The 27,485-nt window shown below is 40.1% G+C and overlaps 1 protein-coding gene across 2 annotated transcripts in view; it reads right to left on the bottom strand.

The window, feature by feature from the left end:
* LOC120723254 (peripheral-type benzodiazepine receptor-associated protein 1) overlaps nucleotides 1–27,485 on the bottom strand; it is an 80,772-nt gene that overhangs the window by 19,795 nt on the left and 33,492 nt on the right. For both annotated transcript variants that reach the window (XM_040014597.1, XM_040014599.1), the window contains exons 4-17: nucleotides 21,121–21,228; nucleotides 20,746–20,874; nucleotides 17,035–17,211; nucleotides 16,156–16,338; nucleotides 10,082–10,246; nucleotides 5,314–5,397; nucleotides 5,083–5,172; nucleotides 4,831–4,953; nucleotides 4,640–4,744; nucleotides 4,354–4,404; nucleotides 3,559–3,591; nucleotides 1,352–1,532; nucleotides 786–890; nucleotides 158–363 (exon numbers count right to left, since the gene is read on the bottom strand). In XM_040014597.1, the coding sequence (XP_039870531.1) occupies nucleotides 158–363; nucleotides 786–890; nucleotides 1,352–1,532; nucleotides 3,559–3,591; nucleotides 4,354–4,404; nucleotides 4,640–4,744; nucleotides 4,831–4,953; nucleotides 5,083–5,172; nucleotides 5,314–5,397; nucleotides 10,082–10,246; nucleotides 16,156–16,338; nucleotides 17,035–17,211; nucleotides 20,746–20,874; nucleotides 21,121–21,228 (1,740 nt within the window). The remainder of the gene's footprint in view (nucleotides 1–157; nucleotides 364–785; nucleotides 891–1,351; nucleotides 1,533–3,558; nucleotides 3,592–4,353; nucleotides 4,405–4,639; nucleotides 4,745–4,830; nucleotides 4,954–5,082; nucleotides 5,173–5,313; nucleotides 5,398–10,081; nucleotides 10,247–16,155; nucleotides 16,339–17,034; nucleotides 17,212–20,745; nucleotides 20,875–21,120; nucleotides 21,229–27,485) is intronic.

Below are 27,485 nucleotides of genomic sequence, written 5' to 3'. Positions count from 1 at the left end.
CATGTAAGACTGTGTTGAAATTTCACATATTTATATCATATTACCATTAATATATGGACCATGTATAAAATAAACAAAAAAACACAAAATGCATGAAAGCATTTTTTCTGATTTGAGAAAAAAGTGATGTACTACACATCGTCTTCACTGCTGGTACCTCGTGAGTTGGGCTTGATTTGTGCGGACTGAGATGGGTGTCAGACTTGGGCGTGAGGTGCGTGGTCTCTGACTTGCTAGAGGAAGAGCCTGACTTGCTGACGCTGATGGTGGGCAGCTCTCGATGCTTGGTGACAGGCGATCGCTCCACCCTGGATAGCCCTGCAGCATGAGGGGTAGCCCCCATGCGTAGTGCAGTGGCCACATCTAGCAAGAGAGAGAGAGGCAGAGGATAATCCACCATCTAGTGAACATACATCAGCCCTCTCACTGCATAACCTGGTTGAATCCACGAGCAGCTAGGCATGTGAAGTCACTGGTTGACATGCAGGGGGCTCAAGGCCTGAACATGGCTGATTAAAAAGAGGAAGGAAAAAAAGTCCTATCTCCATCTGTCAGTGGTCACACTATAAAGACAACATGTTTCACACGAGGACTGTTAAGAGACTTAACCTGCTCCATGCTCCACACACTGACTGTCTCATGCTATGGTGAGAGTAACAGATCAGCTCTGTTACGGTGCTGGACTGTTAACGGTGACCGTGCAGGTAAGATGACAGGTCAACGCATGCGGTGCTTTTGTAACACTGTCCAACACATATTATGAGTAACAGAGACGGCGGGCATACCAAGTGGGTCATTGCCCTCGGGGCAGGAGACAGTGTCACCTCCCTCGAGACTCCAAAAGGCTATTTCACCTAGAGTCACCATATCCCATGAGCCACCAGTGCAGTCTAAAACACATGAACATTGTAGGAGAAAAGGGTTGGATATACACAGTAGGAAAGAGTTGGTCTAGATTTGCACTATGTATTTGTTGCTGCTGGGATTGAGGTTACATTATAACACACAAAGGTGGAAAAAGAGAGAACGTCACATTAAGAAGAAGGACTGGGTATTGTGTCCTTATTGTTCAGAAGTCAATGATAAAATATCTCGAAATTAAAATCTGGAAGGATGCATTCCTGATCATTATATATATGGATAATTTTAAAGAACTCTTTTCTATAAGTGGCTCAGTGCTCTCTACCAAGCCATCATCTGTGTCCACTACACCAACTACGATTCTATAACATGAAAGCAAAATTATTGTTAAACAATGATTTGGCAAATTATCTTGAAACAAGACATAGTAAGTCAGATTGTTTGATTTTCCTTTTGGTCATTAAGCAAGTGAAGTGAAGCAACCACTTACCTCGCTCTGTAGTCAGGCCCACCCCGTTGGTCAGAACCGACAGGGTGGGGTTGTTGAGGAGGCTAGAGCTGGCCAGGTCCACCTTTGAGGCCTGCATTCGAAACTTCTCCAACTCTTGGGACAGCAGGCCAAACTGTTCGCTCTGGCTTCGACATTTCTCCTCCAGCTCTCGTACCTTCGACTACACAGAAGGCAGAACCAATATAATGCACACAAACAGTGCCAGTGTGACTTGTGTGTGAGAAAATCCACCTTTCAACACTATTAGATGTGATGTCCTCAATTTGTTAATCAGGTCATTTCAGGTGGAACTGTGTGATGTGTTACCATACTTTAGGCTTCTTCTGGACACACTTTAACCTGATGTCTACGAGCGAATGAGCTTTGCCTAAGTTAGCAGTACAGTGTGTGAATGTAGGGATGTGAGCGGTAAGGTGGATTTCTCCTTTTAATCAGCAATCTATCACCGTCAGTGTCCTGCAGAAACCTTCAATGCCATTAAATCAATTTCCTTAGAAACTATGGAAAAGCTTTTTATGATTAGGGCCACCAGTGTGTGAATGTGTGTGTGAATGGGTGAATGACTGAATGTAGTGTGAAGCGCTTTGGGGTCCTTAGGGACTAATTAAAGCGCTGTACAAATGCAGGCCATTTAGGCCATTTACTTTTGATACATCTGATTTCTTATGTTTTGGAAGATGGACAAATAGGACAACAAAATGTGGCAAACACAAATGAATGCATGAAATAACGTAATCCACAACGCAAATATGGGTTTCTGCAAGACAGACAATGTTACGAGTCCCTACATCATTTGTTAGAATCTGCAAAGACAAATGACAAAGACTGGCTGGGTAAATGGAAAGGAAAAAGGGAAGCAGGCAAAGGGGGAGGGGAAACTGGAGTAAAGTATTTATGAGGTGTTACATGTTGCTTCCATTTAACACTCGGCTTGCAATCACTTTTATGACAGCGGCGTAATTTGGCAGAACACTACTTGCTTCTGTCTTACTGGGTTTCTAAATGTAGCTGATTTCACTTCCGGTTGCGGTGGGAGTTTCCTGGCAGGCTGATCTGACAAAAGCCTTCACACGAAAGTGTCTGAACAACATTTCCTGTTAGTGCTCACCTACGCAAAGCCTGTAGTCGATTCTTATCTAGCTGCACTGAGCTGGGGGGTAATGAGTATTAAAACACTGACGCAAATCATTTGTAAAACCTCAGATGAATACTATCAGAAATTTACCAAATTTCCCGGAGGAACCCACCCGAGGGATTAATAAAGTTTTATCTAATCTAATCTAAATGGCAATGAGACTATTTGCGTACATGGAATAAGATTAAACAACCCGATAATTGTAGTAAGTGCTGTCAGTGCAGCTGGGAGTGATAAATGTGTTATACACATACACTAACCCCTAACCCTACACCCCATATGAATGACCTGATTTAAATGCAAATTGGTAACCATAAAAAAAATAAATAAATAAAAGAGAAAGGCAACAGCCTCAGATGAGCAACTGTTCACAAGTGAAGCATTTCTGAGGGGCTGTTTTACACTAATTAATGTTGAATAGAGTTCCATCAATTTCAAGGAACTAAATAAAAGCAACTGGGGTTTTGGTGGTTCTAAGGACCAGGGCTGGGTGGAGGTCCTGTTGAGGAGAAGATAAAAAGCTCTTGAACACGAGGTTCAAGAAATACCTGCATGCAGTCCAGTGTACTCTGCTTAGCAAAAAAGGCACAAAGCACAAAGAAAAGATGCAAATGCATATGTGTGAAGCACTGAAACTGGAAAAGACTAAATTAAATATTAATAGAGTAGAAACACAGCAGTCAGAGTCCAGGTCAGCAAGGAAATCCGCTCACAAGCCAGAATCACTAGAATGTCTCTCAGCCCATAGCAGCCCACACCTCTCACACACACACACACACACACACACACACACACACACACACACACACACACACACACACACACACACACACACACACACACACACACACACCTCATAATCTAGCAAAAACTGTTTTTTAACAGAGTGAGTAAGGCTGGGTGTTTTGTTGGCAAGTAAAACATGGGCTCTTGGGAGGGAAAGAGACTTTCTCCTGTGATGCTTTGGTTTAAATACAGACATAAAGTGAGAGAAACACAGCCAAGAGGAAGGAAACTAGGCATTTTGAAAACAGGAGCAACTATACTCTACCAGCTCTCTCCGCAACACGAGCTGAGTCAACTCCTAAAATAAAATACACACTGCTTTAAGTAACAAACTCTCGCAGCAAAATGAACCGTGAGAAATAAGGAACACAGACAACAGGAATGTAAAGTCATCAACTGTGGATGATGACATTTTTGATTTTTTCCCTCCTTTTTTAGTTTCTTTTTTTTTTAATGTTCAGCATCAGCAGCCAATCAGAAGCAGGGGGATTTCAACTGTCATCTGCTATCTGGATTCATTTTGAATTCTTACACTGACACAGAGCAAGCACAAACGTCACAAAGCAGCAGAAGAGCCATCTGTTCAAACGGTTTTCAGGCCTACTAGAGCTACAAAAATATAAGTACTTTCTGCCACAGCTTCTCAGCCAGGTGTTTAGATAAGAATAAAGATCCCAGTAAATTATAATTCCAGGCTTCTTTAGAAGAATGAATCGTCTTTTGACCTACTAAAAAAAGAATGAAATGTCTTTAAACCTACTAAAAACCTGGTGAGAATTTTGCTCTGTTTTAAAAGACAGAAACACTTTATTCAGTGAATTAAAGCTGAAAGGAATACATTAGTGTATGTCACATAGAGACATTTTTTCTTGTTACTCTTTAATGCTTCACTCTTTTGTGGGACACTGCCAGCTTTGGATTTGATCCTAAGTCCTCCTAAATGCTTGAAAGCACCTCAGGGCTATGCAGTCTGGCAGTACAAAAGCGTGGTCTGGCACAGAGTTGTTTTACTTGCTTTTGTGCTTCCCAGTGCAGACATAATAGTGTCACATACACTCACCTCCAGCATCTGAACCACTCCTTCATGCTCCCTCTTGGCGAATAACTGAGCCTGATGATTAAAAAAACATTCAATTCACGGTAAACTTTCATCATAAAATTCACTTTCACAGCATAGCAAGCAGCACTGACAAAATTCTTTATTGGTGCCCAAAGGTTGCCCCCTGCTGGACAAAGTGCCCCATTTTTCTTAACTACACTGAAAGTAACCCACAGGCTATGAGAGCATGACTTTAGCAAGATCGAAACCAAAAAGAACCCCCAAAACTCAAGGCTGTATTTCTTACCCGCTGTAACCTTTTGATTTCATCCTGTTTGAACTTAAGGATAGCCAGTGCTTGCTCATGTTCCAATTCCAGCTGCTGCCTTCGCTCGGCGACCTCTCGCATATGCTGTTCAGAAGGAAAAGAGTTTATCAGCAGGGACACTAAGGAGCAAAACTGACAATAGCGCACCAAGCATCTGACTCAGATAGTACCTTTAGGACCTGCTCTAGGTTCTCCAGTTTGGCACGGAGTCTCTGGTTCTCCTCGAGAACTGAATTGCGTTGAGCGGTCACTTCAGAGAGATCTTCCCTCAGCTCCTCATTCTCAGCCCGAGTCTGGGAAATAGCAGCAGGTTATCCCATCATAGCATTAAGATTGGTTATCACAACTGTCAGTGATGATGACCAAAAAAAAGATTTTTATACACAAAATAAAACCTATTTATCTCGAGCAGCGTCACCGACCTGGTCGAGCAGCTGTGCCTTCCTCCTGAGGAGATCTGCCTCCTCCTTTAGTTGCTCATTTTTGCCTCGCTCATCCTCAAGCTGGCTCTCCTGTTCCAGAAAAACACAAAACCACACTCATACAAACATGCAGAAATCCACGTCTACCCCTCTGCTGTCATTATGTCCATCGCAGCTGTGCTTTAAAGAGAGTATGACAGAAGGAAACAATGGAGCACAAGGTTCACTTACCAAATCCAGACATCTCTTCTGTCGCTTCTTTACTTCATGCTCAAGATTTTCACATTCTTTTCTTTTCTTGCTCAGTTCACTTTCCTGAAACAAGAGAAAAAACAAGGATAGTTACACTTAATCTTTAATTTGGAAACTCAGGTCAGGCTTTAAACTAAAACTCTCAAAATGCACATAATATATCATACAAAAACATAACAATAAATAGGAATCATTTGCATCATGTACATTTTGCAAAATGGGATACAATCCTTGCAGTTTTCATAGTGACCTCTGACAGGACAGCAATGAGGCATTACAAAGCTTAGCATCCTTTAATTATTCTAAATGCAGCTTACATGCAGGAGCAGCATAGGAGAAATCAGCTTATTTCACTGTGGCTCCAGGACCTCAATCAAGCATTACCCCTGTGTTTGTGATGTGGGAGCTACAGGACAGAGGCTAATTGCAGACCACCAGCAGCTGACTGGAAGAGACACTGTACTCTCACCAGGGATGACACAGCAAGACAATAAAGATAATTAAACTACAACCTGTGCTCTGATTTGCTTGATTGTGTTTGAGTTGCGTTCTTTTGAAGGCCTGACTAACAGTCACATTACAGCTGGGAAGCTAAACTACCACATCTGATTGTACTGTGTGGAATTCAAATACAACATGGTCACATTACAAAAACATTTCTCACTGAGCTTTATTGTCACACTAAATGTCTTGTCTCCATGGTGAAGACTACCGCAGGTATCCTTTGATTCACACTTTTGTTCCTTTGTAACTTCCATTAGAATATTTAAAACAGCTATGCCACACATTATAAATATGAAGAAAACAAGACTTTTATTTTGAAAAACAGATGCAACAATGTGACAAGGAGGGGAATTTATTCTTCAGCACGGGGTCCTTTTTCACTCTAAAAATAAAGATATTAGCAAGATCATCCTTTCAGAGAATGTTACCTGATCAAGACAGATTAAGTTGCCTGTGTCATTCTGTTAAACTAGAAAGATCACAAAAATTCTTTCCTTTGCAGAGGTCACTTCATCTAAAGTTCAAGCATCAATTTGACAATAAGGGGGAAGAAAATAAAGTTTTGTAAAACATGGACCCAACATCTATCTTATTTCACTGTTAATTATCTTATTAGGATAACACAACTCATAACATAATATGATACTTATTGCTTTTTTCGTACAGTCCCAATCAAAAGTTTAAGACCAGTTGAAAAATGGCAAAAAAAAATCATATTTTGCATGGTTGCATCTTAACAATGTTCAAAGTAGGGCTTCAACATGCAACAAGAAGAAATGGGAGTGAGAGAAAACATTTTTTGAGCATGCAATTTATTGAAAGCAGCACTTAAACTGAAATTGGCTGTTTTACAGCTGATCAAAAGTTTCCCATATGGAAAAGATATATATAAATCTTATAAAGTTTGCATCTGTCTTGAGTGAAACTTGTATGAAAAGCATACAAGAGTGAAAACAGATATAAGATCCCTTGAAAAATTATATAAATGAAACTTGTATGTTTTGGATACTTACTAAAACAATATATGAAAGTAATGAGAAAGTGGCCACTTTCATGAGTAAATCATGTAAGCCTTACATGATTCACTATATGAAAGTGGCCACTTTCATGAGTAAATCATGTAAGCCTTACATGATTCACTATATGAAAGTGGCCACTTTCATGAGTAAATCATATAAGTTTTTACTATTTCTTTTCCATATGGGTTAGGACCACATGCCTAAACTGTGCAAAAATGTGGATTCATTGTCATTTTCTGTCAGGTAGTCACGTCAGGTAGTCACACGTTCAAAAAGCCTTTCCCTTTTTGAACGTGGTCAGGTTGTTGAACTGTATAAGTAGGGTCTCTCGCAGCGCGCCATTGCTGCTGAGGTGAGATGCAGTAAGACAGTCATTTGGAATTTCTTAAATGATCCTGAGGGTTATGGAACAAAAAAGTAAAGTGGAAGACCCCAAAAAATTTCAACAGCACTGAGCCAGAGGATCCAATTGCCTGTCTGTCAAGACACTGGACAATCCTTGACCCAAATTAAGGCTGTTACTGGTGCCGACTGCAGCCCCGCAACCATCAGATGGCATCTGAGTCTGAATGGCTTCAAAAACAAAAAATATCTTCAAAGGCCTTGTCTCCTTGAATGGCACAGAACAGTTTGGAAGAGGAATTATCAATGAAATCTGAGTTTCTGTCACATCAGCCTCCTAAGACAGTCTCCAAGAAAAGAAAGGCTTGTTTGCTCTATGGCACACAACTGCAATGTTTAAACTTTGCTAAACAACACGAAAAGAAGTCCGGTGAAACCTGGAAGCACCTCCTTGGTTCAGCTGAGACTAAGATGAAATTGTTCGAGTCAGGACAAACACAGTGAATGCATAGTCCTGCCATTAACACTCTGAGATGAGTGTGCAATAACAGTTGAGCTGAATGTAAACATTATAGCCAAATGTTGGCTGACAAAGATGACTCTTTGTCATCCTCAATCTTCTGGCTGAGGAGGAATAGTCCAGGCTGATAATCACACGAGGCTTCCCAAAGAAGAAAAGAGTGAAAACCATCATAGGGACAGGAATGTTACCCAACTTTAAACCAATAGCTTATCAATGACATATTTTCAAAAAGGTAGCAGATAGCAGGTTTAAAAATGTTCTCTGATGAATGGCAGAACAATCCATGCAGCACTTAAGGAATGTTGGTATACTGACATATTAAACGGTAAAGTGAAGTAAAGTTTGTCATTTGTGTGAACACGTGACACATGCACAAGTGACCTCCACAAACAAAACAAACAATCACACATGTCATGTAATCATATCTTGTGGGGACATCTAATTGACATAATGCTTTCCCTAGCCACTTACCCTTGCCATAACCATAACCCACTTGTAACCCTGTCACTAAAACCACATTTTGAGTCTCAAAAATGCCTTCAGACTTGAGGGGACTGGAATTTTGGTCTCCATAAGGGCTGTTCGTCCCCACAAATATGTGTGTGTGTGTGTGTACACACACACACACACACACACACACTTGAATAGCAATACAATACATCACCACCAAAGTCAGTACAATAAAACCAATCATAAAAAAACAACATAAACCAGAGAGTAAAAGAGCTTACAGCCCAGGTATTTACCTTCTAAACAAATAAAGATATCTGCACCAGTAATTGACACAGAAGATGATGATGATGATAATGAAGGAAATTCAGCATTTAAGGAGGACCTACGGCCAATGTGTTATTAATTGTATGCAAATACTTCATAGTCAAACAGGATCTACAGGCCTGCAGGCTAAAGATTAAATTCTCTTTAAAACAAAATCTGCTGCCATCCAAGCAGGCCTGTGTGTTCCTCTTAATGCACAGTAGTGCACTTATGACAGGGCTACATTAGCATGCCAACATGCACTCAATGACATTGCTAGTGCTAGCATGCTAACATTTGCACTAAACACAAAGAACAGCTCAGCCTGAGAGTACTGCCATCTGTTTTGGCGATATTTGGTGACAAATCAAAGCATTAAGCAAATTAAGATTATGACTTAATGATGAAGCTAGATGAAAACAAACTAATGAATTCATTCTCTGGACAAGATCAATATCAATGGAAAATTCCAAAGCACTCCTTTCCATAGCTGTCGAGATATTTCAGTCTGGACTAAAGCAGTGATCTGACTGTTGTCACTAGTAAAGCTAAAAATATTACCTGCATGGTGATCACCTTCTGATCAATCTCAGTGTTTACTCTGCTGTTATGATATATTCCACTGCCAAGATACCACTTCCTCCTTGGACTAATAGTCACTTTATGAAGAAACTAGTTATGTATGGGGTAAGGCTTCACCAGCTATTTGTCAAACAAAACACTGTGGAGAAAATGAGTGAACTGAACTCAACTGAATAGCCAAGTTGCACTTTACTTACATATATGAATTTAAAAGAATTTAATCAATGGACAAAAAAGATTTGTGTCATTAATTCAGTTTCCATCCAAATGTGATTTGTTTTGTGAGGCAAATCTTGACCACTGACCAACAGAATATAATCAGTTTATTGTTGAATTAAAGTAAATGTTTGTGTCAAAGGTAATGAAATTGCCTTCAGCTGTTCCTGATATATCACATGTAACTTATCTGATGTTTTTTATTGTCCAATATGTTGCATTTTTTATTCTGAGAAAAAATGCAGAGCTGAAGGAAATAAGGTCTATTTATGCTTTGTATCCTACTCGAAGCATCAGAAAGGGTGATGTGCTACTTTTCCAAAGGACAAGATCAAAATAATCCCAGCATTACATAACAAATCTGACTGTAAATTTTCCTTCAGTGGAAGTCAGCTCAGTCACAGCACTGATATCCTTGCTTCAGTTTCAAATAAAAATACAAACATAGAACCCTCCCTATAATTACACTCAATATGTAGATTTAGCCAATGGGAGGTGTGTAAGAATGACTTTGGAGACAGGGGATGACTTGAAAGCCATTCAGGTGACATCTAATAACAGTCTGTATTACTAACTCTTAAATATCAGCAAGCAGCTCTATTATGCACATAGCATTTGAACATGATGAATATTTAGCAGGTTATTAAATACAAACTGCTTTTTTAAGATTTCCCATCTTCATTAAGACAGTAAACTGACATTTGCAACAGAAAAGGCTTGCTGGTGGAGTAAAGTGTCCCTTAATTTACAGTGTAATGATTGGTCTGAGAAAAGGGAAATGAAAACTACAGTCCTCTTCACTTACCAGAAACTGTAGACGCTGCTTCTCTGTGTTTTCCTCCTTACGGGAGGGGGGCGGGCTAAGGCCCAGTACGGGCGTCACTCGCAGCCCCGACTCCTCTTCTCCGGGAGCTCTCTCAGACCTGGATGGAGCTTCATCTAATACCACACACGGGGTCTCTCCTACAACCTGAGAGACAGGAGGAATCATTCACTTTACATGTAAAAGTAAAAAAATAGAAAAAGAAGAAGAAGAAGAAAAAATACAGTTCTGACACAGCTACAGAATGGGGTGCAAATGTATAACTGTCAACTGTTAAGTAACCTTTACACTCGCATCCCCCACTGTGAAACAGGGATTATTAACAAGCCACCTTCCCAGTGTTCCATCTACAATCAATGAGTAATCCAGGGGGATTCCCTCTGGCTTCCAACAAGACTAGAACACACTAGTGGGAAGGCTGTCCTATCTAATTAGGCTGCGTGCAATGACTGGACTGTTTCACAGCAGGTTACACTTCTGAAACAGTCACATATTTATCCTCATACACTGTATGATCCTTCTAATGAATATCCAGGTGGGGGGGACAGGCTAACACTGGTTAAAGGTTAAGAGTTGGGAATCAGTATCTAATTTTAGAGCAAACCTACTTATGCCTAGAGAACTGTGCTAGTGTAGCCAAGGCCAGGACCCAATAACAGGATCAAAGGCGCTCTGCCACGTGCAGCAAATGGGATCTCTCCTTTACAATCTCTTTGCTTTTACACTGGAAGACTATTACTATAGACATTAGACGCACCAGTTTAAGATAGGATTCACCTGGGGATCAGCAGACTACTTCAGGAATTCATATGCTGTATGAAAAACATTTACAGCCACAAAAAACAGTAAGATCTATACCATATATATATCTCTCTCTCTTTTATATATATATATATATATATATATATATATATATATATATATATATATATATATATATATATATATGTGTGTGTAAGATTCTGTTTGAAAAAAATGTATTTGTTTTTGATTTGTGCAAAGTTTGCATCAGCTGTCTCTAGAGAAGAATGATGTGGTAGTATATTCACAAGATGAAGATGCTCTTGGACTTTATTATGTTAAGAAACTATTCAAATGAGATAAGGGTGACTCTTGCCCACAACCACTGCATACGATAACAAAGAAAGTGAGCTAAAACTGAAACCAAATGATCTCCAGACTCATCCATCATGAACAGAAGCGTTCCTGTTGTAGTTTCACTAAGAACTATGACAAGATTATGATAGGACCTTCGCCTTGAATGACTAGAAGTATTGTCTTCTGGCAGCTGTATGCAGTCATCATTATTTTTAGAAAACACAAGCTGTCACTAAAAACAACATGCCAGTAACGGAATAAGTGTTCTAAACTGGAGACAGCTCTTTTTTGTATAAAGCAGCTGATTCTCTCTACTGGATACTAGACATCAAGATACTCATTTCACAGCATCAACACCATCATCTGCAGCATGAAAATAGCATTCTGACACCACACTGTTAGTTTCCCCCACCTTTTTTTTTTTTTAAAGAAGCCGTTCAGGCTGCACGGTGGATACAGACTATGGGGTTCAAAAGTCATTGTGACAGAATCTAATTAGTGGCATGCCTGTGAAGTTAAGCAAAGCCACCCCTGGTTTATCTGTTGGATACAAGGCCAGATGGTGTTAGTAGTGGTGACGAAAGGCCAGCAGGAGGCACTAAATCCATTGGCCCCCGGTCAAAAAAAGTGCCCAGGAAAGAGGGCTTTAAATAGGCTCGCTGCTGTTTTTTGTTCGCCTTGTTCCTTTTGGTGGTCATTTAACATCCCATCATGACCCTCTCAAGTGAGGACAGGCTAGATGATCCCATCATCCTGGCAAAATTCCCATCTTTGTAACTGGTCTGACATAATTAAACTAGTCAGTCTTGTCATTTGTAATTAGCTTGCAGGAGTACACGCCCATTCAGCGGTTTGGCTTAATAAGTGTGTGGAGTTTCTGCTACAACCTGGCAGCCATACAGCATGGTGGGTGAGGTACACTCTAACTCTTCTATCAACTTTTTTTTAACATAATAGTCCACTTGTGCTTGCATGCTACATACCTGAACTTTACTCTTTCATTATTAAACAACACACTTTATCAAAAGTAGTGACTGTGTTTGCGGTGTTTTCATGAAAAAAAATGTTGTTTACAGAGCTAAATCAGGAGGTTTACATTATTTTTAAAATACAGGTCAAGCTCCCTAAAAGAGCAAGCCTTTATCTAAAGAGATGATGGGTTCAAAGCAAATATAATAAGAGTTCATGCGATGTGTGATATAATTCTGACATGGTTTTGGCGAATGAGCACAGAGAGGCGAATATTACATAATGCCACATTTATGCACTGTTGTGGGGAATAAAGCGGCTGTCAGACTGACAGAGAGCATTAGAGCACAGCTTAGGCTATTATGAATCATTTCAAAGGTTTATATGCCAACACACTAACCTAACAAAACTTACTATGACCTAACAGGCTGTTCTTGTTTTAGAGATTTTGCTTAGATATGGTGTTGAGTTTCGGTCTCTATTCTTATACAGACAATTAAGAGGATAGGTCAACTCAGCCCAGTGAGAGTCTTTGCATCTTGGCCTATATACAGCAGCAAAACTATAACTTAATTAGAGACAAACCCTAGACATTAATGCTCTCTTTACTGTGTTATTGTGGGTTTTTTCCCATATGATGATGAGGATTATGAAATGCTTGGTCAGAGGCAGGCGGTACCCACGCAACAGTATTAATTATACCTGGTAAGTATTACATAACAGGTGTTCTAGTCCTTTATTCCAATTAAATACATGAGAATTCTCACTTGTTTAACTGAGAAACACTGAATTTAGTTTGAAAAAATATCAAAACTAAATCCTGCAACAAAAAACAAAAATAAAAAAACCCTCTGAGCATCGTATTTACTTAAACAAGTGAAGGAAAGAATCAGCAGTTTTTTCAATCCAACCACCTAAGCGAAGAAATGCTACTTATCTTAAGCCACTTTTATTTATTTAAATTTATGGCTGGATATTTCCTTGAGAGACAGAGTAAATCAAATCAGGGCATGATGTGAGTTACCTATAGGAAATTTCTCTCTAGAGGGTTTTTTAACACATCTGCAAGAAATTATATCAAATACATGGCTTGGAGTTTCTGGGTGACAAACTAGTCCAATTTTAAGATGCAGTGGTTTGCATCTGCCCAATTTAAATTTGAAAAGTAAAAACTTTGGGTAGTTGTGTCCCACATTTAGTGAGCACACATTATCTCTGCTGCAAGTAGTCATATCAGCTATCCGCAATAAAACGCTGATGTTACACATTCTCTGTTTTTATCTGAGCCAGTTGGGAAAACAAACTCAATATAACACAGACTAGCAGATCATAAATGGTCATATGCTCTAGTAAAATCATCCTTTGATAATGTCTACAATTTCAGGGGTCCGACTCTCTGTGAAAAGTCTAATTAAATATGAGATCAATAATCCAAGCGGACTGAACTTCAGTTTAGAATAAGGAGCTTCCATATTTGTAGAAAGAAGATATTAGAAAATATCCAGATCCAAGTCAGGAGTTTTTTGTTACTTCAAGACAGTGGTTAAATTACTTCTCTTTAACAGCCACAGGCTGTGAACATCAGTTAGACTAATACTCCAACCTCTGTCATCTACAGATTTCAACTGGATACTTGATAATTTAGTTATTTAGAAACTTTTAAGTTGAATCCTTCTGGATAACACATGGAAATAGCTATGCAGTGAGCCTGAGAGGTTGAATGTATCATTAATCACGCACAATGCAACCTTATCCTTTCTCTTTTCTTCAGTAATGTCATAAAAAGATTTGAATTCCATCTACCATTTTTAATACATTCAAGGCCAAGCTTACATGCAACATAGATGTATAACTGATCAAGCGCTTGTCAAGTGGTAGTGTTTGTCTGACCCTGCAGAAATCAGAAACACTGTCTTATCCAATTGCACATTCAAACTGAGGTGAATAAAGTAATGACTGTTTAAATAAAAAAAGAGTCCCTAAATAAAGTCAAGAACGAAAATTCAATTAGTTAAGTAAATACTCAAATCCTACAGGATGTGTAAACACAGTCATGTAAGTCATTTACCAATAAATGACCTGATGAAAGAAGCAGGCGCACCTAGCGTCTGTTTTATGCTGAGACTACAGCATGTTTGCCTCTTGTGTTTGTATCAGACCAGGCCCTAGCTCAGACAGCCCACCTCTCCTCACACCCTGCCTCACATGATGAGGTATGGACACTTCACACTGATGTGGTCCATGTATATTAAAGTACACCCTGGGGCCATGCGTACTAAAGCAGGGTCAGATCACATTCAGCAGGCCCTGAATGCCATAAGCACATTGGTGTAATCCCTGCAGACTACTGAAACGGGTAACTGGATCACTTCTTTTAAAAGCACCTTAATGGATTGGCCTGGCCGTTGATTTTCTTTTTTAATACGGAACATATCGATGTCCACCAATCAAACGCTGCAGCACCATGTCACTAAGTCTGTCTGTCTAAATTCTACATCTGGAAGCTGTGAATATGACTGTTACAAAACTGGGTTGACAGGCTGCCCTTGACTAGGCCTCACGCTTGCTCCGTCTTTCTGCACTGTAAGAAAGTGGCAGTCCATCATAGACAAGGGTGGGATTTAGCACAGGATTTACTGAAATTAATATTTAAAAAAAAAAAAGCAAAAAATAAAAGCTATAAGTCCTTAAACACAAATCCCTTTAGATACAACTCAAGTCGGAATAGTAAGATGGGGCATGTAACAGCATAAGCAGCTGATTTTAATATCTAACGCAAATGAAACACCAGCTGCCTCGAGCCAGTTCTCTCACCCTCCCAATATGTCATGACACTGACTCATTTTCAGTGTGAAGTCTCAACTTTGAGTCCTGCACGGCTTCAAGCACACACACATACATATGAAGTTAGCCCAGAAGCACTACAAGAGACAGACCTTACTAAGTCCCAGAGACAGCAAAACTCACAAGATGACCTACCCCTTTCGTGTGATCTGTGGCAACGTCAAGGGTTCCCTTGGCCTGCTAGTTATCCAGAGCAGGGCGAGATAGAAAAGTCTTTACTGCGGCTGGAGTCTTACCTACCACCCAAAACCCTCTCACCGCTGCCACAGCAACAGCGAGCGGATTACTGGACTGTACCATTCTGTTGTTAGAGGGGATTAGAGTTCACACAACATGGCCCCTTTCTGGGTGTGCGTGTGCCACTGGCAGTGCGTGTTTGCGTCCCACAAATGAGAGATTACCACAATCGGCATTCTCATTTGAGCTCCACAGGCAGAGAATTTACTTCACTCCACAGGCAGTGAAAAATTTTACAAAAAATAAAGAAACATTATTAGATGTATGCATTTAAATGACATGGATATGATGCAACTGTACCTCTAAAATTGACCAGAGAAATGACATTTTTCTCTGTTACAGATGTTAAGCGATAAAGAATGAATTTTACCATTACAATAATCCACATGCTGCATTAAGAAACCTTTTCCTATATTTAGGTGATGTGTGTATTTTTCTACTTTCCAGCCAGTGACTAATATCCAGAGCATCCCTCCTCTGGAGTAGAGCTGTTTCTAAGAACTGAAAACAGCATTAAATGCACAGAAGATCAGAGTGTAGGACTTTTGTGTCTTTGATCAGGCCCAAGTTCAAGAGAGGGAATCATCTCATTATGGCCTGTGACAGATTAGTATAGAGTCCAACAACAAGCCATTATATAACACTGGAAAACATCCATGACAACATAAACAAACCCTGAGTTTCGGGACTCACAGCGTTATGTTTTACATTCCTATAATTCCAACTACACTCTGAGACCATAAATGTTTCTAGATTTAACTACATGATGGGGCCTGTTTGTAATAGCTAATTTTATCTCACTTTTAATGTGCATAAACAGAGTTCACTTGCCTTTTTAAAGCTGATTAAGACCAACAGGGGTCAGTGCAGAGTCTGAATGGTTTCTGGTGTGATGAAAATGACTTTACCTTCTTTCGCCCTTCCTCCTTCACATTTTCCCCACTCTTCTCTGCAGCATCGTGGTCAGGAATATGGTCATGCTGCTTTCTGGATGATGTGACCGACACTTGCCTTTGCAGCCGCAGCACCTCCTTCTGAGACTCCCTAAAAAGCTTCTCAAATTCCCCTCTACCAGATGGAATAGGGGAGCCCTGCATACACACACACACACACACACACACACACACACACACATATATATATATATATATATATATATATATATATATACATATATATATATACACATATACATATATACACATATACATATATATATATACACATATACATATATATATATGTGTGTGTGTGTGTACATCCATTAAACACAGCCACAAGACAACAGTTTCAGTTTAGCACATTATTGTTTGTGTTGTTTTCAAACTGCATCCTGCAGGTACTAAATATTAAATTAAAGAATAAAAGAATATGGATGTTCCACTACAGTTTCCGATAAACACAAGAGTCAGCACATTTTTATTATGTCAATGTACAGCTAACCCTGCAACATCCAGTATTATGAAACCCAACAGATGTTCACACTCAAGAGAATAAGCTTTTAAGTCACTGGTAATTAAGAACAGCCTATTCCTGCAATGTCATCTATCTAGACATCAGCAGTGACGCAGCCTTTGCAACAGGGGCTTAAGAGGAGGTTAGGATGAGCAGTACCCATGCTGTCCAGCAGAGAGCAGGCTTGTGGCAGTGGTGACAATGAGGTTGGTAGATGGAATACTGCTTAAAACTTTAAATCAGCTTTCAGCTGAGAAATTGAGGCCAAATTAGTGCCCACATTTCAATCTAGGCTGGATGAATTTACTCAGCAGGAGATGAGTTATAAATACCTTAGTGATACCCAGCCGAGCCTCCAGCTCTCTGCATTCCTGCTGCAGGGCAGCAATTTCCTTGTCTTTAGAGAGCAGTACATCGGCATGCTGGGCCAGGTCCCGAGCTCGCTGACGGGCAAATGCCCTCTTGTACTGTTCAACTGACCCAGGTCTCATCAAAGATGGGGAATTGACCTGCAAAGAAAATACATATTCATCAGCAGAAACGTTGGAATACAGTCCTGAAGACACATGAGATATGAGTGGAAACTAAGGGGATCAACAGTTGTAAAAAGAACTGGATTCAGCAGAATACTTTTAAACTTTCCAAGTCTCATTCTAGTCTGCAGGAATGCTCTTGTGGAATATTAGTACTGGCACTGGTAGCTCACTGATTCATCAATAGGCAAAGACCAGCAAAGGACAGTACCAAGCCAATCAGTTCCAGTGCAGTCTTTGTTGGTGTAGTTTTACCACAACTGATTTATATACTTCGGCATGGCCATGCTCTGGAACTCTCCCACCCTTTGATGCACATACATAGAAAGTCAGGGAGCATGTCCTATATGTGATCTGTCATGTGGATGCATAAGAGAGTATCAGCTGACTTATCCACTGATTTGAACTGGCACTGAGATGAGCTGATCTATCATGATTATGTCTGGCGTTGATGTCATGGGCTGTCTGACTATTCCAACTCTAACTTTGGATAATGGTGTGGTATGTAATTTAATAGATTCATCAACTAGAATGGCAGCTTCACTGATAATCTGTAATTCATACCAAGCTCCTTGATTGTATTATATTATATCTTTATTTTGAACATGTTAAAATAGTATGACAACAACAACAGAGAAAAAAAGATTTTTTTAATAATCCCAGTAACACATCAAAGATAGACAAATTTACAGATGTATATACTTAAATAAACATACTTGTGCATCCACACACACACTTATATATACATCCCTATTGTGAAAGTAGTGGGTGAGAGCACCCAGTCAAAGCCCGACCTCCTCCCTGTACTTTGCAAAAACCATATTTTTGAACCGTTTTTTAAACTGAGTCATACTGGGACTTTGCTTCAGTTCTTTACTTAGTCTATTCCACATCTTCACTCCCCACACAGAGATGCAAAAACTTGCTAGTGTTGTACGGATGCAGGGATGTTTTAAATTTAATTCCCCCCCTCAAATTGTATCCCCCGTTCCCTTTTAGAAAACAATTTTAGAATATTGTCAGGAAGTAGGTTGTTTATAGCGTTATATATAATTTGCGCAGTGAGAAAATGAACCAGATCTGTGAATTTTAGTATTTTTAATTGTAAAAATAGTGGATTTGTATAATCTCTGTAACCAGTTTTATGGATTATCCATATGTTGCTTATCAAACATAGTGCTTTTTAATCATAAGTGAAATTTTCTAACTATAAAACAATACTGAATAAACAGTGTAGGTGCCAATGATGACTATGTATAAGATGGTTTCAGTGTCTAATGTCTGTTCAACCTCCCTACAGGAGGGAGGTTGAACGTCTGGTGACCTGGTGCAGCCACAACAACCTGGTGCTGAATGCCCAGAAGACAGTGGAGATTATTGTGGACTTCAGGAAGCACACAGCCCCACTTCCCCCCATCATCCTGACTGACACCCCCATCACCTCTGTGGACTCATTCCGCTTCCTGGGTACCACCATCACCCAGGACCTGAAGTGGGAGCCCACCATCACCTCCGTCATCAAGAAAGCCCAGCAGAGGATGTACTTCCTGAGGCAGCTGAAGAAATTCAACCTGCCAACACGGACGATGATGCAATTCTACACCGCAATCATCGAGTCCATCCTCACCTCCTCCATCACCGTGTGGTACGCTGGAGCCACTATCAGGGACAAACAGAGACTGCAGCGTGTTGTGCGCTCTGCTGAGAAGGTGATTGGCTGTAGACTCCCATCTCTGCAGGACCTGTACACCTCCAGGACACTGCGGCGTGCAGCTCGGATCTCAGCTGACCCTTCTCACCCTGGACACAGTCTGTTTGACCTGCTCCCCTCAGGCAGGAGGCTCCGGTCCATTCGCACCAGAACCTCTCGCCATAAGAACAGTTTCTTCCCCTCTGCTGTTGGACACATGAACAATAAACGTACGACTGTCCCCACCACTAACTCATGACCCTACGCTGTGTTCACTGCATGATTCCATGTTTTGGCACTGATCACCACCTGCACTCATGTATATATCTTTCTACGTAGCACTTTTAATTCTTATTCTCATGTATATATCTCATGTATATCTCATGCATATATCTTTCTACGTAGCACTTTTAATTCTTATTACTACTTTTATTTTTTCATGTCTATTTAAGCGCAATTTATGACAGCATGTTTGCACTGAAGCACCGCAGCAATTTCCTAATGTTGTAAACCTGCTCAACATTTGGCAATAAAACCCATTCTGATTCTGATTCTGATTATGTTAAAAAATCAATAAACAGAGAACAGGCATCTAAAGCTACTGCTGTATATCATAAGGAAGCAAAGGGCATACAGATATACATTCTTCTGACGCTGTATATTTTCTCTATTTCCTACCTGTGGGACTATTAAAGGTTTTCTTATCTTATCTTATCTTATCTTATCTTAAAGGCCGGTCCGTGAAAATATTGTCGGACATAAACCAGTCCATGGTGCAAAAAAGGTTGGGGACCACTGGTATAGATGATACCTAACTAACAACCAGTACTTGTCCATCTGACAGTGCAGCTACTATCTGATGACAGCTCACTAAAAAGACTTTTCATTAGACCAACTCATACAGTCCACAACAGGCACTGATCACCTATTACAATAGGAATATAATATAATATACTGTAATAGGATTACTTAGCAGAAGAAGTGCTGTCTCTTATCCTGCAAACACTGCATCGTGAAGAAAAAGAGGAAGTCCATTGGACAGTGCAGTTCTCAGATTTACAGTATTCATGAGCTGTCTCATTAGCAATAACAATGCATGGCCAGAAGGATTTAGTATTTGACAACTGTGTTTAGTTTCTGCAGTCTTTTGCTAGATCTCTTTAATAAAAGTGTATATTACATCTTATGGAACTTCTTTGTTTGAAAATGTTTTCTTTTGCATCTCATTTCTATGCATTACAATATTTGGTGTACAAGGCTGCTTTTATTCATGTAAGAAAAGAAGATCACACACTGCACAACTCAAATTTTTACATATTTAATAAATAGTGTGTGAGGTGTTAATTCATTTTGTCATGTTTTCTTGTGTTGAGAATTTTTTTTTTTTGTACCCTTTTATTCACATGCTCTGTGACTCTGTTTCTAACTTATTATCAGGCATTATGACAATGTGATTTGGACTGATAAGGAGTCACTTGCTGCATGTGTGTGGTAGTACAGCAGGTACAGCAGGTCTACTAATCAGAAGTATGGTGGTTTGATCTCTGGCTGCTCCAATCTGCATGCCTTGGGCAAAATACTAAATCTCAATTTACTCGTGTGAGTGTGTGAATGTTAGATAGAAAACACTTAAGCACTTAAGAAAAAGTGCTTGTATGAATTGGTGAATGAGGCATGTCGTATGTGTGCTCAGGTAGAGTAGAAACGCACTATATAAAAACCCTGTCCATATACCATTGGTTCAGAGTCACTGCAGCCACACTGTTGGGCGACTCAGTTCGCTGTGGGAATGTTTGAGCTATTTTATATGTGCTGCATACCACTTTGAGGTTGGCCTCCTGCAGTTTCCGAGCCCTCTCTTCCAACCTCTTTGCAAGAACAGCCAGCTCTGTGTTCTTTCTCCTCAGCCGCCTGACCTTCTCCTCAGTCTCTGGGGCACTGCTCTTCCGCTAAACAAAAAAGGGATGCAGCAAATGCTAACACAGCAGCGGCAAAAAAAGAAATCACGCAGTTATTCAGAAAGGCTTAATAATGATTCAAATCTGCAAGTTGGAACTCAAACACCTGCATAAATTGACTGAAGAAAAGAAGCAAAGGGAGTTACATCTTTTTGTTCACCGTCTGTGCACCTGGCCTACTTTCTTACAAAACCTTCACTCAAGTCTACAGGCCCTCTGTTATATTTTTAGTCTTACCAGCAGACCATTCTCCTCCCTTAGTGTGGCACAAGTCTTCTCCAGCTCATCCAGGGCTCGCAGAAGTTCAGAATTCTGACGCACCAGGAACACGTAGTCAGTACCATTCTGGAAAAAACAAAATGACACCAAAAACAGATGCAGAGTTTACCATCTACTGCACAGCTGTTTGTTTTGTCTCCTTCAGTTAAAATGTGAAAATAAGGGATTGGTTTTCATTCTGGCTTAATCCATGTTTTATATCTAACATGCAGAAAACCTCCTCTGCTGTCAGCCACTGTTTACACAGCACTGTCTAATAGGGGTGCAACGATACTCGTATCGATATTGAACCGTTCGATACAGTGCTTTCGGTTCGGTACGCATATGTATCGAACAATACAACATTTGTAATTTATTTTATCAACTTTCCTTCTGACGATGCTGTCTGTGTTGAGCGCTCAGTGAATCTGCGTTCGACTACTCCGCCTAGGCTGCACTGTCGAGCGCAGATCCACTGAGCGCTCAACACAGACAGCATAGTCAGAAGGAAGAGCGCAGGGCAAGCTAGCAAGACAGAAGTTAAGCTCTCCTTGCAACATGGACCTCCCCCACCCTCATTCAGATCTGGCGTTTGGAATTATTTTGGTTTTCATGTGACGTATGACCCTGAAGGTAAGCGAGTCATGGACTAAAGTAAAACAGTATGTTGGATGTGCCATGCAATGCTCAATTACATGGGTGGGAACTAGTGTGTTAGCGCAGTTAGCTCGTTAACGTGTTGGCCGTCTAGCCCCATGCACGGGGCGATCGGCGGTAGCTCGTTAATGGAGATTTGCCGTGTTGTGGCGTTAAGGTCATTTCAACGAGATTAACCTGAAAGCACTAGTGGGAACACAACGAATATGACTGCACATTTACGCCGACATCATCCTAGTGCAAAGACAAAAACAACAAGCATGCTACTAACTTTAGCCGAGTCATTTAGACAGCTGTTAGCACATGATTCTCCTTATGCTGCTGAGAATATAGCCCAGAAGAAGCGGATAGTATAGCTTTTATTTTGGAAAGAGACATTTCTCTGTAATAAACTCTCTTTTCCAAAGATGAGTGATTCCTCAATCAGATACAGGGCTTGCAATATCGTCCCGGGGCTAGCGATTTTTTCAGTCGGGCTACCAAAATCTATCTCTGCCCTGCCCGTCCGGCTATTGTAGGAAGGAAAAATATATGTCAATGCTTTTGCATTCTTTCAGAAATGTAGCTGGGTAATTATGTCATTGGCATCGGTGAGCCACTGTCAATATGTGACATATTGAAATCGCGTTTGAATTGCGCTTGTTTTTTTTGCTTTCACTTTGCAATCGTGCGAACTGTGTGTAGAGAGCGACAGCACTGATCTGTGAGTGATGATAATTTGTGCACCAATTCCTCTGACATCGTCTTATTAATCGTTAGCTTACTATGCAAACATGACAAGTGAAATCTCCCGCAGCAAGCTTAAACATGTGAGAGGTTGATCACGCAGAGAATCGCTGAGCTTATGTGAGTGCGTGTGTAAAAGCAGCAGGATATATATTTTAGTTCTGCTGAGCCAAATAAGACAGGTCAGGGTGAAGAAGTGACAGCCAAAGAAAAGCTTACCACAAAACGGAGAAGTTATGACAAATCAGACTATAAGGCAAAAAGAAAGTGCAGCTTTATGGTTTCATGGACAAAATAATTTCTGTGGCTGCAATATGACAAGCTAAATAACCAGGGCTGCACATAAGTGGTCCACAGGTGCGCATTCGCTGTCAAAATAAAAAACACGCACAAGGGTTAGGGTTAAATTTAAAAACTGTACTTTTGAGTTAAAATATATATTTATAATTTTAATAAATGACAAATTAAAAAGGCATGAACATTTTTTTTTGTATCGAAAAAATATCGAACCGTGACACCAAAGTATCGAACCGAACCGAACCGTGAATTTTGTGTATCGTTGCACCCCTACTGTGTAATGGTGACTGACAGATGACATCTCACTGAAAAGGCTTTTCATTAGACCAACTCATTCAGTCCAGAACAGGCACTGATCACCTATTATAATAGACCAACTCGGCAGAAGAAGTGCTGTCTCCTATTCTGCAACACTGCATCATGAAGAAGAAGACAAAAATCTTGAGATAGCCTACAACCTTTTCCACCCGTCACATTCTCATATAACAACTTAGCTTCTTCCTTGAAATGCCCATTAAAAAAAACAAATACACAAATTAACTGATACTTTAACTCTCTTAAGCAATTTTTGATTTTAGCTGTCCCTCCTAATGACCCAAAGCCACTTTAGTGCTAAGCTCATCTTTGTTACAGAGATTTTTGCTAACTCTGAATTTTTATGTTTTGGGCTATAAGCCGCTACTTTTTGCACAAGCTTTGAACCCTGCGGCTTTTAGTCAGGTGCGGCTTTTCTATGGATCGTCCATGATTTTTGTGATATCGTAAGAGGATTTGTTTTGGTTGTTCTGCTGTTGTACGGCACTACGCTGCCTGGCGGAAAGGCATGTGATCAGACACACAAGAGTACAAGAGTGGTATGCTGGTCACATGTCCGTCCGGAGCGCGAAAAACAAACTTGATTAGCAAGAGCAAGAGGAGTATTACAGGAGCAAAGGAAGCTTTCATTCACAAACCCTCAGTATGGCAAACAAAAGAAACGCATATGATGCAGCTTTCAAATTAAAGGCAGTCGATTTGGCACTCAGCAAGGGAAATAGAGCTGCTGCACGTACCCTTGGTATAAACGAATCAATGGTGAGACGTTGGAGACGCCAGCGTGATGAACTGGCTCTGTGCAAAAAGACGAAAAAAGCTTTCACAGGAAATAAGAGCAGATGGCCCAAACTTGAAGACTGTATTGAAGACTGGGTGAACACACAGAGAGCAAACGGGTGAGGTGTTTCAACAGTGCAGATCCAACTAAAAGCCAAAACAGTCGCCAACAGTCGAAGATAGAAAATTTCAGAGGTGGGCCATCCTGGTGTCACAGATTTATGAAACGAAGAGGACTGTCCATCTAGGCGCAGACGACTGTGTATCAGCAACTCCCTCCCGACTACGGAGAGAAAATAACAAACTTCCACAAATTCACACTAAGAAAGAGAAACGAATATTCCATCGGACCGGACGAGATCATAAACATGGATGAAGTGCCGTTGACATTTGACCTGCCCCTCACTAGGACTGTTAACAAGCAAGGTGAATCAACCATCACGGTGAGAACCACTGGCCACGAGAGAATGAATTTCACTTGTGTGCTGGGCTGCACAGCATCAGGGTTTAAACTTCTGCCAATGGTGATCTTTAAGCGGATGACTATGCCAAGAGAAGAGATCCCAAGCGGCATCTCTGTTAAGGTCAACAAGAATGGGTGGATGGTGGAAAGTGTAATGAAGGAATGGCTGCAAGAGTGCTATGGAGAAGTGTGAAAACATCCACGATCACCAAAGGATTTCGAAGGGCTGGACTGCTGCGTGCTGGAGAGTGGGACACCGCCACGGCCCTTCAGAGGGTGTTCGACTCCGACACTGACAACGAGGATTTCTTTGGTTTTGAAAGTGACAACGAAGGAGAGAAGCGGAGAGTGGATGATGAAGCCATCCTGAACCTGTTCGTTTCCGACATTGGAGAAGAGGACTTTATGGATTTTAGTGCGCAGGAAGAAGAGAAAGATGGTGGTGAATGACTGACTTTTCTTCTTGTTAAAGCCGTGTTACTGCACCTGAGCCTAAAAGGTAGGCCAAATCTCTTTCTCTGGTGTGCTGTAGGTTATTGTTATACACTACATTTGTTACTCGTTTATAAAGCCCAGTACATGTTTCGTACTTGTAATTACTGGTACTTGTGCATATACGTAAAAAGTTATGCAAATATGTACCGGTAACTTGTTTTTCAAAATATTAATAAAAGGGATGTGGTCCCAAACAGCCATCTCTTTCCTGACAATTCCCTTTGTGCATATTTCTCTTACATATGGTAAGTAAACATTAAAACACCTGTGGCTTTTAGTCAGGTGTGGCTAATGTATGTACAAAACAGGAGTTTCCCCTGATTTTAGCTTGTGCGGCTAATATTCAGGTGCGCTTTGTAGTCCGGGAAATACGGTACTAATTCTGCCACAACTTTTTATTTATTTGGTTATATTTTAACACGATTTATGCTGAGAAATTGTATTCTACAATCTGTCTATTTCCATAGTGTTTTCCCCCATTTTTTCTTTCTTTCTATAGGTTTCAAAATTACTTTAACAATAAATAAACCAAGTAAATGGGGTTCAGTTTTGTTTTTATTTCACAGTGTCTCAATTTTCTGAAATCAGGATGGCATGTCCCAGTCCTAATGTATATTTAATTGTTGTATTCAGGTGTTATATTTTAAGTGCACCATGAGGTTTATAAAGTGTAATTAGGTGCTGCAGTAATATTGCTGTGAGCTTGTGAGGGGCAGCTGAACAAATCAGCAGTCAATGTGGCAGAAAGTCAATGTGGTGATCAAGTCTGCCATGGGTGTTTAGCAGCCACATGGTTGAAGCCTGGAAGAGAGGAAAACCTCAGATTGGTTGTTCATCTAAATGGAAGTGATACCACCCTGCCTCTGTGCCAGAGATGCTCTAAATGAGCCCTGAGGCTCAGACGTAAAGGTTGAGATTAGAGCTGCTGCCCACAAATGCAATGATTGCATTTAGAGCAGATGAACAGATAGCTATAAACCCAACAAAAGCTCCATCCTTACTGTAATGCAGCACATTTACATAATCTGAGTTTGGCTGCTCACATATAAGGAAAAAGCAGTTATAACTGAGACAGATATTAGCAATGGAAGATCCCAAGCATATGCTAAACTAGTATGAAACAGTCTGCCCACGGTTACCCAATGACAGCAGCAAAAAAAGACCGTGACATATTTCAGGTACTGTAAGAAGCATGCAGAAGTCTCCATGTGTGGAACACCTGCTTACCAATATGTCTACGTAAAACTCCTTATTATTAACCTAAAACCACCCTCTTTTGTATCACCACAGACAATAGGAAAACATCCTCATGACACAGTTCAGATTAAAAAAGTGAAACAAACACTAAACAATCATGCAGCCATCATCTCATTTATGTTGTCTTGGTAACTGCAGCAGACAGGTGATCAAATGGCTCCCTGGTGGGATTTTAATGCTACTGTACCTATTACTGAAGTCAACACTAATGGCCAGCTGTTTACTAAGACAGCAGCTGAGGCTCCTGTGCTCATAAAACAATGGAGATGCTGTCTACCTGGTTAGCGGGTTACTAACTACTATTTATTTTCAGAATCTGGTTGAAAAAAAAAACACAAAACCAAAAAGGAATGTGTGGCATTGGGTTACTAGATAAGGCATGATTTAGCTATAAATACAAATGTGCTTCTAAATTAGTTGTGAAAAGCTTGCAGTCAAAGCACGATCTGATCAGTGTAGGGGAAAAAAGATGCATCACGGACGGTTCTTATAATCAATACAGGCATAGAGTCAGCAAGTACATTCCCCTTAAACCTGAATGTCCTCTTTGAACTAAGCTGGCATGATCCAAGACAAAAGGAATTTTATTACTCACAAGTCTGACTTAAATGTTTGAGACGTGAACTGCTTAAGCTGTTTCAAAACTTCACATTTAAGAGGATAACATCAAGATTTCCCAAAGCAAACTGTGGTTTTGAGAAAACAATGCATTTTTCTGCAATAACCATTCAGGGTAGTTAAATTTAGTGACTCTCTCCTTCTGACATCTGCTGCTTTTACATATACCCACATGTTTCTTTCTTTCAGATCAAGTTCACAGTTCATAAATAAATGCAGAAAATCCCTGCAATCCTTCATCAGAGTGTTTCCACCCAGAGGAAAATATGCTATAACCCTATAATACTCTATAGTAAAGGTAGCACAATAGCTAACCAAAGTTTAAAGAACAGATAAAAAAAAACTGTGAGCAACACTTCATTCTCAGACTCTTTGCTTGCTGATGTCACATGCATTTTTCAGGGACACAGGGACAATGCCTATTATTATATAACTGTCTCAGGCTGACTTATCTATTGAGCCATACAGTTAGACATAAAAAAGTACTCTTATGGAAAAACAAATCCATCAATCCATCGTCAAATCGGTCTTAAAATCCAAAATATATTAATTATTTTCAAGGTATAAATTTACATATGAAAAAACCTTATGATATTTAGCAAAATTAGATAATACTTCAGCATTGCACTAACATAAAAAGATGGAACACATGTTTATTAGAGCTCTGGTAGTCTAGAAAGGAGTGAGGTTAATATAGCTTTGGGAAAAGTGAAAAATAGGAATGAAGGTCCAATCTACA

The sequence above is a fragment of the Simochromis diagramma genome, unplaced genomic scaffold (assembly GCF_900408965.1).
Source record: "Simochromis diagramma unplaced genomic scaffold, fSimDia1.1 OVJJ01000676.1, whole genome shotgun sequence".
Classification (NCBI taxonomy): domain Eukaryota; kingdom Metazoa; phylum Chordata; class Actinopteri; order Cichliformes; family Cichlidae; genus Simochromis; species Simochromis diagramma.
Note: the sequence above shows the minus strand (reverse complement) of the source record. Positions and strands in the feature narration are given on the sequence as shown.